The sequence below is a fragment of the Populus trichocarpa genome, chromosome 5 (assembly GCF_000002775.5).
Source record: "Populus trichocarpa isolate Nisqually-1 chromosome 5, P.trichocarpa_v4.1, whole genome shotgun sequence".
Lineage (NCBI taxonomy): Eukaryota > Viridiplantae > Streptophyta > Magnoliopsida > Malpighiales > Salicaceae > Populus > Populus trichocarpa.
The window spans coordinates 3,525,119-3,538,023 of NC_037289.2; the positions used below are offsets into that span (position 1 = coordinate 3,525,119).

At 35.5% G+C, this 12,905-nt stretch overlaps 1 protein-coding gene across 2 annotated transcripts; it reads left to right on the forward strand.

Moving 5' to 3' along the window:
- Positions 1–1,435: 1,435 nt before the first annotated feature.
- On the forward strand, positions 1,436–9,320 carry LOC18098996 (flowering locus K homology domain). 2 transcript variants are annotated; one of them, XM_006382759.3, is made up of 7 exons: positions 1,436–1,604; positions 2,258–2,807; positions 4,908–5,160; positions 6,077–6,225; positions 6,310–6,588; positions 7,289–7,483; positions 8,758–9,320. In XM_006382759.3, exons 2-7 carry the CDS (start codon positions 2,268–2,270, stop codon positions 8,929–8,931), a joined length of 1,590 nt encoding a protein of 529 aa, XP_006382821.3. In that variant the 5' UTR covers positions 1,436–1,604; positions 2,258–2,267; the 3' UTR covers positions 8,932–9,320. The 2 variants fall into 2 exon arrangements, with proteins under 2 accessions (XP_006382821.3, XP_024457377.2); XM_024601609.2 differs by having other exon boundaries at positions 6,080–6,225.
- Positions 9,321–12,905: the final 3,585 nt, after the last annotated feature.

The window sequence follows — 12,905 nt, forward strand, 5'->3', positions numbered from 1 at the left end:
TACTGTCTTCACAAAACACTTCTAGTGTTTATTTTTTCTTTATTTTGTTTTTAATTTCTTTATTTAATATTAGTTTTTTTTTGAAAGTGTGTTCATAATTTTATTTTTTTATAAAGTTATTTTAATCTCATGATTAAGACTACAAGTTTAACGATTTAACTCATATAACTTGAGTTTTATTTTTTTTAATTGATTTTTTTTTTTCAGTTTTCTCTTTTAACATTGAGTTGATTGAAAAATTAACTTCATGTTTTGTTTTGATTTTCTTTCTACGAGATTATTTCTATTTTATGACTCAGGTCATGAGTTTGGCGGGTTAACCTAGATTGACCTGAATCCATTTTTTGTAATTTTTTTAATCGATTTTTTTTTCAATTTTATCTTTTCAATATTAGATTGATTGGAAATTCAACATCATAATTTGTTTCAATTTTTTTTATTGGGTTATCTCGATCTTATGACTTGAGTCGCAAGTTTGACAAGTTAACTTAGGTTGACCCAGATCATTTTTTTGGGTTATTTTTTTAATTGATTTTTTTTTGAATTTTATCATTCAACACTGAGTTTATTGAAAATTAAATTTATTGAAAATTGAGTTTCATAATTTATTTTGATTTTCTTTTTATAGGGTTATCATAGTTTCATGACTCGAGATACAGATTGATAGGTTAATCTAGGTTGATTCAAATCAAATCAATATATTATTGTTTTAACAATTATATAAAAAATATTATCTTGAATATTTATTTTGACTTAAACTATATTTTTATAGATCATTTGAGTTGTCTTTAAACTCGCTAAATCAATTGAGTCTTTTCAAGTTAGGCACCACACAATTTAAAACTTTTTTTTGCTAAAATAAATCAATAATATCTAAATATATTTTTATATATTTTTTTAATCCAACTTGCACCTCGTTAATGCTCTTATCTAGAAACTTATGGACAAGACATTTCTTGCAAATATATATAGTTTTTATTTGAAGCATTTTCTTTCAGGATAAATTGAATGGCGGGTCATTTGCAAAACAGAATTTTAGGCTTATTGCTTCCAAATTTTCACCTTTCAATTTGCGTTTAATTAATCTCTCAACACAAAAAAATATATATACAAAAAAGATAAAGGTTTTTTTTTTAGGAGACAAAAATAAGTACATCTCTAAGCAATTTAGGAGAGAAGTATTTCAAATACAGAACTTTTTTTAATTAAAAAACAAAAATATAAAATAAATATTTCTCCACACTCTAAAATCACCGAGTAGTTACACTTTACTTTTTCTTTAACAGTGTACTTCAGTGGACGAGCCCATTATAAGTCATAACCCAACCCAACCCAGATAGGGTTATTTTCGTCATCTTGTCAAAACAAGGACCACATTGCAAAATCGAGATTCTTATCTGGGCCACAAAAACAAAACCCAACAAATCTCCTTAAAACTGAAACTCATGTTGTAAACGCGCACACACCTCGTACCCAGCCGCGCGCTCTCCATATCTGCTGCAAAATTTTCCGTTCTTGAAAGACCTAAAACCTAAAAAATCAACCAAATCTTTATTTAACACCCACCTCCTTACAAAACCCAGATTTTCTACTTGTCTCTTAATGTAAGTTCTTGCTAAAATTCGTCGTCTTGGTTCTTTATTACAGTACTTCTTTTGGGTTTTAGGTGATGGTTCTTGGATTACTGTTGTTGGGTTTTTCTTTACTGCTTTGTTTTTGAGTTATTTAGGTTGTTTGACTACGACCCTTTAATGTGTTTTTGTTAATTAGCGATTCTTTACTCGTTTTTGTTCTCAAGAAGGGTTTTTTTTAGATTGTGAAATTAGGGTTTGCTGTTTTTTTGTTTAATGTGGATGGATATGAAATATAATATAGTGCATGATATTTATATGGGCGTGCTTTCCGTGGATTGACATGTTCTTGTTTTGTTTATGTTTGTATTTTGGTGAGGGGTTACTGGGATTGAGTTTTTTATTGATTTCTTTTTTAAGAATTCATTGATTCCTGACTATGAAATCTTTATCTTTAATAAATGAAGAAGAAACTAGGAGATTGTTTTGGTAATTTTAGTAGATTGTTGCTAATTTGAGGTGTGCATTGTTGCTAATATTAGTAGATTGTTTTGGTAACATTCTGTCTCTACTGGAAATTGAAGCCTCAAGTGTTGATAGTTAATTAATTTAAGGATTTCTATGCTTTTATTTGTTCCATATAACCTGGATAGTTGGATTTTATAAATGATCTTTCTTTCTTACAGTGCCTTACTCATGGCTGAAGTTGATCAAGGCTTTGGTGAGCATGAAATTGATCATGGCGTGGACCTTTCTGCTGATCAAGGTGTTGGTCATCCTGTAGACCATGACTTGGATAATGCCGCTGATCATGGCTTAGATCATGCAGTAGATCATAGCTTGGGTCATTCTGTGGATCATGGTTTGGATCATGCCACAGATCCTGGATTGGCAGTAGAGCATGACATTGATCACCCTATAGATCATCATGTGGATCCGTCTATAGACCATGATGTGGATCACCCTGTAAACCATGACATAGACCATGCTATTGATCAAGTGCCTGAGAATTTTGAGGCTTCAAAGCAAGGACAAGATGAGGATACAGTCTCTGGAGGAGGTAGTGAGAAGAGGTGGCCTGGATGGCCTGGAGAGAGTGTGTTTCGGATGTTGGTTCCTGCACAAAAAGTTGGCAGTATCATTGGCCGCAAAGGGGAGTTCATTAAAAAGATAGTCGAAGAGACAAGAGCTCGCATCAAGATACTTGATGGTCCTCCAGGGACGACAGAAAGAGCTGTAAGTTTTTCTTTTCCTCCGTCTCTTATTTGTGCAACTAGTTTATCTGGAAAATGTAGAACTAGGATGGTGGGAAGAATATGTAGATGCAAAGTGTTTGATGGAGACCTCCCATGAATGAATTCATGTATCAACTGATTCTACTATAGCATGCTTTTGTTTTGTCTTTTCTTTTCTTTTCCTGCTTTCCTTTTCCTCTAAGAAATTGATAATTTGAAATATATAAGCAATTTTCAGGCATTGCAGAATATTTTCATGGTGTTAGCTTAGATATGCTGCTGGATTACAAGTTTGGTCATCTATCTATAACATGTCTGGTATTTTTCCTAGGAATTTGGATTGGTTGCTATTTAAATTTCTTTGCGGACACACCATCGGTCAATCTTTGCTTTGAGCTATATTGATATAACAATGCATATAAAAAGGCAGAGAATTGACTTAACATCAATTACAAAGAAAGTTAGTCTATGGAAGAGAGGTTGATAGGTCAAGCTTAATTTTATGAATCGACTTAACTTCATAACAAAGAATCTAGCTTATTAAAGATATTGATAAAGGAAAACTTTTAGATTACTCCTTAGCTGTAAATATAACTTTTATTAAGAAGAAAGAGTTTTCTAATTGTCACCAAAACATCAAAGAAAATGGAACTGATCATTAAAACACACATCACCAGTCGAAGCTGTAAAACTCTTTTATATCATTTGTAAACTGAAACAATTTTTTTGCAAATGATACATAATTATTTAAAATTCTTGGAGAAAGATCTGTAATTGCTGTTGGATATCTGATTCGACTGTTTCCCATCCAATCCTTTGGGTTTTTTTCTACTTACCAGTTTTTTCTTGGAAGTCATTTGTTTCTATGAATATCCGAGCAATGTATCTATCTGTACCTTTGCAATGATATTCAAAGGGAGAATTCTTGGTAATGTCACTCACTATCCTGTCACCCTTTGTAAGCATTATTATTTCCTAAAGCTATAATTGGGAATTAAGATATCAATCTTGAAGAGAGAACCTAAGATATGATCATTTAACTTCAAATGAACCATTATTGTAAAAGAATGCGTAATTGAAAAGAAGACAAAAAACCTCATCAGAAGAAATCGAGAAGATATAACAGAATTGCTTTTATTGCAATAACAAAATGAATCTGTGCAGGTTCTGTCCGCAAATTTTTAAGCAACGAATCAACCATCATTAGGACCCCAAATTTGAAGAACCAAAGATCCAGATTGCTGGGAACAGCATTGTGCATTGCAAAGTTCTGAAAAGTTGATTTGAATATACAGACATATTGTACGAACAACCGTACCAAGAAGCTCTGCAATCTTTCTGGTAACTTCAGAAACTGCATGGTTGATTTCTGCCGCAGCTTGTGAACACCACAAGGAACCTGTTTTAATCAGCACAAGAGGATGCAGAAGATGTTAATACCAATGTGCTAATCAAAATTTTCCATAATATACTTAAAAGAATTAAGCATTAAAAGCAGTAAAAAATGTTGGTCAACTTTACTAAATAATTCACTGAAACTTGTCAATCCATGTGTTTTTCTGTTATTTTCTTGATAAAAAAAACTCTCTTGGTAGGGATGATGATAACTCGGTCATCAAAAACATGATTCAAGAACCAGATCTAAGTTTGAAGTGTAATAGTAACCAGTCATTAACTCTTGGTCAGAAGTTTACGTGGAGAAAAAGATTAAATGTTATGCATGAGGAAGTTGTGATGAAATTTTTATGTGACAGCTGCATTAGATTTGACATCACGGTAAATAGATAACCAGGCAATGAATTTATCGTGCATGCAAGTTGTTGAATTTTGAAAAAAAAATGGAGGATTCATTATCCGTAGAGGAGGAGAATAGGGCAATAATAGCCAATGCTTGTGTTTAAACTCTAATTTAGTAATAAAATATAATATAATAGGTTACCTTCTAGTTTGAAATGTTATTTAGAAAGAGTTGCTTCATTGTCTTTTATTTTATAATTATCTCGTGTTGCTCCATCCAATTTTTTTCTCTTCCCTTAACTCTCTTGGACTTGAATCATATAATAATTTTTCCTCAGCTTCTTATACAAACATTGTTATATAGGTAATGGTATCTGCCAAGGAGGAGCCTGATTCTTCTCTTCCTCCTGCCATGGATGGCCTACTGAGGGTTCACAAACGCATTATTGATGGTTTGGAGGGTGATTCTTCTCATGCTCCACCAAGCAGTGGAGCTAAGGTTTCAACAAGGCTGCTAGTACCAGCCTCACAAGCTGGAAGTTTGATAGGAAAACAAGGGGGAACTGTTAAATCCATCCAAGAGGCATCAGCTTGCATAGTTAGAGTTCTTGGTGCAGGTTATCCCCTTTCACTTCTGAGTTAGAAATGCTATAGAATTCATTTTGTTATCCGTGTTCTCAAATTTAGTTATTTTTGTTTGTCTTAGTGAAGCTATATGGTTGATTTGGCATTTTTAGAAAATCATATTTTGTCAATTATGTTTGCTGGTTGCTATGGGTTTGTTTTTCCTCAATTGTTATAATTGCATTTTATTCTGTAGTGACAAATTAACCGAGTTCTTTGTAAATAGAAATTATCTTAAATATGGAGTTGTCATACTCTAATCTTACTAATTAAGTTTCTGAGTAATGGTGGAGAGGTGAACCAAGGGCATTACTGCATTACTTTTCTTTACCTCTGTAATACGTGCCTTTATTTTTGCTGCTAATTTGTTTATATTCCTTAACCACACCATTGCCGACAATGCCTCTGGCTCTGCTATTTTCTCCACTGCCGCCATCAGTCTACCACTGTTGGTTATTTATAGTGGCGCCATTATGATGTTGGTTGTAATATCTAATCAATGACCATCACAAGCAATTTTTATTATTGAGGTTCAGGATTACATAATTTATTGTTGGGGCTCATGATTACATAATTCTGAATCCTAAGATTAGTAACACCCATCTGACCACTACAAACCTTTTTCGCTTAAAAAATTTTGGGCGAAATTATTTAAGGATGAGGGAAAAATTATTTAAGGATACTCATTTAGTAGACCTTGTTGCCCTCGCCCCTCTCCTGCCCTTGCTTTATTATGAAACTCATCATAATAATTGGTAATATTAATGCCTCTTGTTCCTTGATATGGGTGTCTTATATGCACATTTTGTTTTGCTAGTCTTCATGCTCTGGATTCAGATACTGCTTGATTTACTGCTGAATTTTATCAGTACATCTGAACTCTTTATTTGTTGGATCAAACTGGTGCAGAAGACCTTCCAGTTTTTTCTCTTCAAGATGATAGGGTGGTTGAAGTATTAGGGGAAGCAGTTGGAGTGCACAAAGCAGTGGAGTTAATTGCATCTCAGCTCAGGAAGTTTCTAGTTGACCGAAGTATAATTCCATTGTTTGAAATGCAGGTAAGCTGCTCTTCATTATGATTGGAACGACTTTATCTATTATGGCTTGAATAGCCTTATGGAATGATTTATATAATTTACCAGATGCAAATGGCGAATCCTCCAATGGAACAGATGCCACCACATCAATCATGGGGTGGACCTCAATCCCTTCCTCTGAATCCTGTTGGAGGACCTGGTTATGGCCAAAATCCCCAATATATGCAACCTCCACGGCAACACGACAATTACTATCCTCCATCTGACATGCCACCTCCAATGGAAAAACAACCTCACCAGGGTATATCTGCATATGGTAGACAAACTCCCATGGGTGGTCATGCATCATCAAATGCCCAAGCAGCACCATCAATGATCACACAGGTTATGTTATTCTCTTTTGTTTTCACCCCCTCTCTCATCGAGGGAAATTTAAGATGCTATTTTCTTGTTGGGGAATGATTAGGATGTGGGATGACTTGCTGATTTGTGAAGCAGAAAGGAAAAAAAAACTAGATTTTATGTGCTATATAAACATGTTCTTTTCTTTTCTTCCCCCTCATTTGTTAAGGAACGTCAATCATTGTGTAAAGTAATTGTCATTCTTTTTAGAATAGACCTTGGTTGTCTGGGTCCATGCTTTGGAAAATGTTGTTGATTGAACGTGATAGAGATTGATGATGGGTTATTGACACAGATTTCTTGGGGTTGGCAAGGGTGGTGTAGTGCTTATGGGAAGCTTTGCATAATGCTATAGTTTTCCATAAAAGAGTTCATATAGTAGTTTTACGGTCCAGATTACATAGTGGAATGAGAGACCTGCTAAAACAAATCACGTACAATCATTTTTTCTCAGTCTCATGTTGTATTTTTTTTGGTTGGGATGGGTCTGTAAATTTTCTTAGGCTTTGAAATGAGAGTATAATCTTTAGCTTGGTTAACTAACTGTTTCTGCCATTGCAAATGAAACAGTTCTATTTATTATTTTCCAAACCAAATAACCTCATCCTGTATTTCTTGCTGGCACTGGTCAGCACTTTTTGAGGTTTCAAAATGATTGATGGGTTTCGGGGTTCTTGTGCAGATTACACAACAAATGCAAATTCCATTATCTTATGCTGATGCTGTTATTGGGACAGCTGGTGCAAGTATAAGCTACATTCGACGTGCTAGTGGGGCAACTGTTACTATACAAGAAACTAGAGGTGTTCCCGAGGCAATGACAGTTGAAATCAGTGGAACTGCTTCTCAAGTCCAAACAGCTCAGCAGCTGATACAGGCAATATTCTGTGCTTTATCTCTTTAACTAAAATTGATCTTCCCCTCTCTTTTCTGGATATATCCTATTTGGACTACATGTTTTTCATACTGCTGATTTTATCTGAATGGGAATTTGCTTGCAAGCATTGTTTAAATGGGATTTTGACTAGGCTTGCATCTATTTATCATGTGTAGTGGTTTACTAACTCGAGATAAATATTGTCAAATGGACCTTGCAATAGGAGGTTGGATATTGTGGTGTCTGCTAGGAATGTCATAAAATATTTGTTGAGGTTTATGACATCTATTATGTAGAGTGTCTGTACATGCATGCATGCAATATTGGGAAAAGTGAAATTGGTGAAGGAAGGTTTATGTCAGTAAATACAAACATATTTTGTATAATAGAAAGAGCCTATTAAACATTTTTTTTTTAAAAATCCATGTGCACTAGGTGTAATTTTAATTAGGTCTCCTTGATTTGAATTGGAGGTCGTGGAAAAGATTATGTAGCTTACTAGCTAGCAATTGTTGTGGCTTGTAGTTTCAAACATAGTTATAAGATCTGGTTTGGCCTATGACCCAGCCCAAGACTTGGGTTGTTGGTTGGGAGGTTTAACCTGTAGGTTGGCGAGTTGGCCTGTTTCTATTGTTTTTTTTATTGAAAGATGTTTCAGATTTTTTTTTTAAAAAAAACTAAAACATTGTTGTTTTGGATAAAAAAAAGAATCGTTCATCGCTTGGGTTTTGACTGGGTCGCGTGTTGACCTGCAAGGCCACCTAATCAACAAGTTTGACCAAGTCAACTTCCCAAACGGTTCGAAAGCAAACCTAGCTTGGGCAAGTCCCAGGTCGACGGGTTGACTTGCCAGGCCAGGTTTGATAACTATGGCTTCATAGTGTGATGCTGCCCAGTAAATTTCTTGCTTAGAATGACATCAATAAAAGAAGATAGTGTGGGGAAGAAGATTTGTAGTTTTGATGGATGATTCTTATAGTGTATGTGTGGTTGGCCTAGTTCATGTGGTTGAACGCAATCCTAACTGAATTGTTCTTTTGATGTAATGACTGGCCTGAGTAATCTTTTACTAGATGGAAATTGCTGATGTTATTCGTATTCTCATTTATGTAAAGAAATTGTTCTGTTTTTTTAATGAGATGGACTTCCAACATTTGATTTAATAGTTTGGCTAAATATGGTAGTTGGAGATCCCAGCTGTTGATTTGCATGAATAATAGTGCATGTGCATTTCATTGGATTGCACCAGTTCTGATGTGGCTCTTCTGTTGCAGAATTTCATGGCTGAAGCTGGAGCACCAGCACAGCCTCAAACAGGTGGGCCTGCTGACCAGGGGTATAATCCTTATTCTCACAGTTCAGTGTATGCTTCTCCACCATCCAATCCAGAACACACAGGCCATACAGGGGGTTATAGCTCCATGTATGGTGCAAGCTTTGGGTACTAAGCAGCTCCTAGCCGGTTTGCTCATGATGAGACTTGTAATGATTGTGAACTTAGATGATAAATTCAACAAATAATCTGTTAAGCCTGCTGTAGGTTGTACTTTGCATCTATAGATTATTGGTTAGACAAAATTACATGTTAGATCCATTGTCTGCATAGGCTTGACCATGGGGTTGCCCGTACAATGTTTTAATTTTTTGTGCAACCTTAGCCATGCTCAACTCTTCCACGATGGCTTCGTTTGTGGACGAAAATTTGTCACCATTAGGGTACTTTTGCTTCCAGTAATTCATCTTAATGTTCTGCGTTTGTTCATCCCTTGTGGAGTGTGTGTACTTTGTAGAGAGATTTCTGTGAATGGCGAGGCATGACCAGCTTGTTAATTTTCTACCTGCTTACTCATCACATCTGGTTCCTGATCTCTGTTTGTATGGCTGGCTAACTGGTTAGTTTTGAGCTTTGTTTGGTCGTGTGAAGGCTAATGTGTCTACGAGAAGTTGATTCAGTCTCTTTAGGTGTGCTGTACCTATGTTGATGGGTATGCTCTCGCCTAGTGTTCATTTTGTTTGTTTGTTCGAAGGGTCATAAAATGCAATTTGCATAGAATCTGTGTTGCAAGAGTTTCCAGTCTGAACTGATGGACCAATCAATCTAAAGAAAATGGTTCTGGTCGTTCAAGGCAAGGCATTTTGGAATAGAAGTTTCATCCATCACGGTTTTTTCCAACAGTTAAAATGCAAACGCCAACATATATTTTACGACTAATTGTTGATAACAGAAGAAGGTTGTAGTTTGTCTTTGAATGTTTGTCCCGAATGAGTTTCTCAAAAAACCCCTCATTCTCAAAAACACGTGCTACTTGATGGCAGTATTAGGACCCAATTGCTTGTATCAGAGATCCATTAGTGTTAATCAAGAGGGAGTATCGGGATAACTTAACCGTCCAGGATACCTTATTCGGGGAGGAACAACATTAATCCTTTAGAAAGAGGGAGTATCGGGGCTCAATTGTTTGTATCAGAGATCGATGGCGCCTTTGCTGTAGGCTTCACAACAGGTTACGTGCCAAAGTCTACCGACGGTTATCTTGCTGACAGAAGCTGTCTTGCAGAAAGTTGCGAAGTCCTCACACTTGTTAGATATGAGGTTGTACGTGCCAAAACCATCTTCCAGCTTTTCTTTTGCAGTCTCAACAACTTCACTAGCTGTTTTCGATTTCTTAGTGGTGCTGGTATCGCAGAGGACATGAGAGCCGAGTTGAAGTTCCCGCATGCTCATCCCATAACGATAAACATGGAGGAATCCTCCAGAGAGGAAGCAATCGAGGCAGGTTAATTTCCACCACTCCATGATGCATTTTTCTTGTAAAGCACATTTTTCTTCCAGCCTTCATGGGACCTTTGGCTTTTGGGCCTATAAAGGGAATGACTCTTTAATTCTTTGGATGCCATATATAGCACATCTTCTCCAATTTATGGATTTTTTGATGAAAAATGGAGATTTCAATGACAAGTTTGGAATAGAATCCCATTATAAGACCCGCACTTGAAAACGAGAACCTACGAGGTTCGAAAATAACTATCATGAGCTTTTTGCTCATCTTGCTAGAACCTCATACCTTTCGTATGATTATTTCTCTTTGACTATACGACTCATTGGAATATTTATCAAATAGATGTGAAATTTGCTTTTTGAATGGTCTGTTTGAGGAAGAGATGTGTTTTGAACAACCTGAAAGCTTTACTGGAGGGACGGAAAGGGTCTACTGGTCAAAAAAGATTTTGGATGGTCTAAAACAAGCACTTAAGCATGATGTACTCGCATTGTTTCGTATTTTCTTGAGAGTAACTTTTATCCTGTGGTTATATGTGGATGATTTTAGCTTTTTATTGTCAACAACTTGAGCTGGTAACGAAGCCAAGTGATTGCAACTTACTTTCCGATATTAAGTTTATAGGATGATACATTTTTTTCCTCGTAAAAAAAGTATTCCAAGTGATGTCTTGAAGAAATTTGTCCAGGTGCATGGAAGAGAGATTAATGCTTGTGAAAGATGAGAGAGGTGATGATTTTGTTAATTAATTCAACTAATTTTAAGAGATTCGAGGGGAGCTTGGGCACTTGACTGCTATATCATGTCCAATGTTTGAGTAGATCTATGGAGAGTCTATGCCAATCTGATTTACAACCCGGAGAATGCATCCCGAGATAAGGCAAAGGAATGCAAAACGTACGATGTAATTTTTTTTTTGGTTGTCATTGAGATATAATATGGAGCTTTCTAAATATAAAGACATTGGACTGCTGATATAGGAAGAAAAAAGAAAAGAAAATACTTCGATTTATGTTTTACATCATACTTATCGTGAAGAATGCTTAATAAATTGTAACAATATCATCAAGACTAGCCATAAATTTTTTGTTTTATTCTTTAAACTTGCAATTATGAGCATGACCAAACTCCATGCATGCTTTGTTTTGGGATCGTTAGCTAGCAGTATTACACGACATATATATTCGTTGGTTACAACTCGATAGCAACCTTATTCTTGAAAGAGAGAACATAGACAGAGACAGAGACAGACAGACACTTGCATATTGATATGATCCCAAGACCGAGCCCAGCACGAGATAGACTTGAAGTTTTCTCTGCATATTAATTATGGTAGATCGATATTGCTATATATTGCAGAAACATATACAGACTGAGTGCAGGCAGGACTCAATTACTCGGAAGCCGTGTGCACACATTCTGGTCAGCTGCTTTGCACTAGCTGCTTCAGAATGGGGTACCCAACTCTACCAAACAATAATTCAGATTGGGTACAAAAGGCAGTTCCTGTCTTGCATAATGTTGCAAAATCCTCACAGTTGTTAAAGAAAAAGCCATAGCGTGTGCCACCTTGCTTTTTTGATTCTAACATCTCTTTTGCTTTGGCCACAACTTCATCGGCCGGTTTAGATTGCTTTGGACTGCAATAGGTACGTAAACGGATCTCACACTCCAACTTGGGTACTCCATAGAGAAAAAGATAAGAGTTTTGTGCCTGTAAGGAATCCTGATGTAGCTCGAAAGCATTCCACGCAGGTTTCCACCAGCACACCTCTTCCATCCTTGAGCTGTTGAGCCTTAGGCGCATATAAACATAAAATAAAAACTATAAATACACGCAAGCTGACCGGTCACCCACATTAAACTAAAAAAAAATAAATATAAATATAAGTCTTAAAGTAAAAGGAACAGACCATGACGAGTGTAAACGAAGCCTAGCTTCCTCCCGCAATAGATATGATCGCCAGCTTTTAGTTCACTAACCTCGATCTCTCGGAAGAATGGTGATCTTACCATATCAGCAACATCGTCTAGGAAACCAGCCATCTCTTAATTTCTCTCAAGCTTAATGGTCAGGATGTGGCCTTTTGTGCTCGATATCAGTAGCTTTTATAGACCTCCCTCTCGACAGTACTGTTATGACTCAACGTATATAGGTTCTATTAATTTCTATTCGAAATTTGTTCTCTATCCATTAATTCTCTAACATTTTCTCTATTTATCAACAAAATACTTCTATCCATGTGAAAAAATGAAAATCGAAGAGGATAAAATAAAAGATACATGCAGCATTGATTCTAATAATTAATGACCTGGTCAATGGAGCACAATCATATTTCTGTCCATTCATGTTTAGTTAGAACCACGTTATACGATAAAGAGTAGTCATAAAAATTAAAAAAAACTCTCTAACATATTCTCAAACTTTAAGGTTACGAATCTAAATTGTAGGAAAATTCAGAGAAAAGTCTCTATTATTTTATTAAATGTTAATATTTTTAAAATAAATTAGATATTTTTATTTATATTGATTATAGACTAAAAAACATCCTTTATAAAAAATAATTTCTAATTAAAACTTACATAACTAATATAATTTATCTAATATCGTCATGACTCCTAACTAGTAAAATACTAATTAA

Coding starts and splice junctions, on each gene's coding strand:
- LOC18098996 (XM_006382759.3), top strand. CDS start 2,268: ATGGCTGAAGTTGATCAAGGCTTTGGTGAGCATGAAATTGATCATGGC. Junction 2,808..4,907: donor CAGGGACGACAGAAAGAGCT/GTAAGTTTTTCT, acceptor ATTGTTATATAG/GTAATGGTATCTGCCAAGGA. Junction 7,484..8,757: donor CAGCTCAGCAGCTGATACAG/GCAATATTCTGT, acceptor CTTCTGTTGCAG/AATTTCATGGCTGAAGCTGG.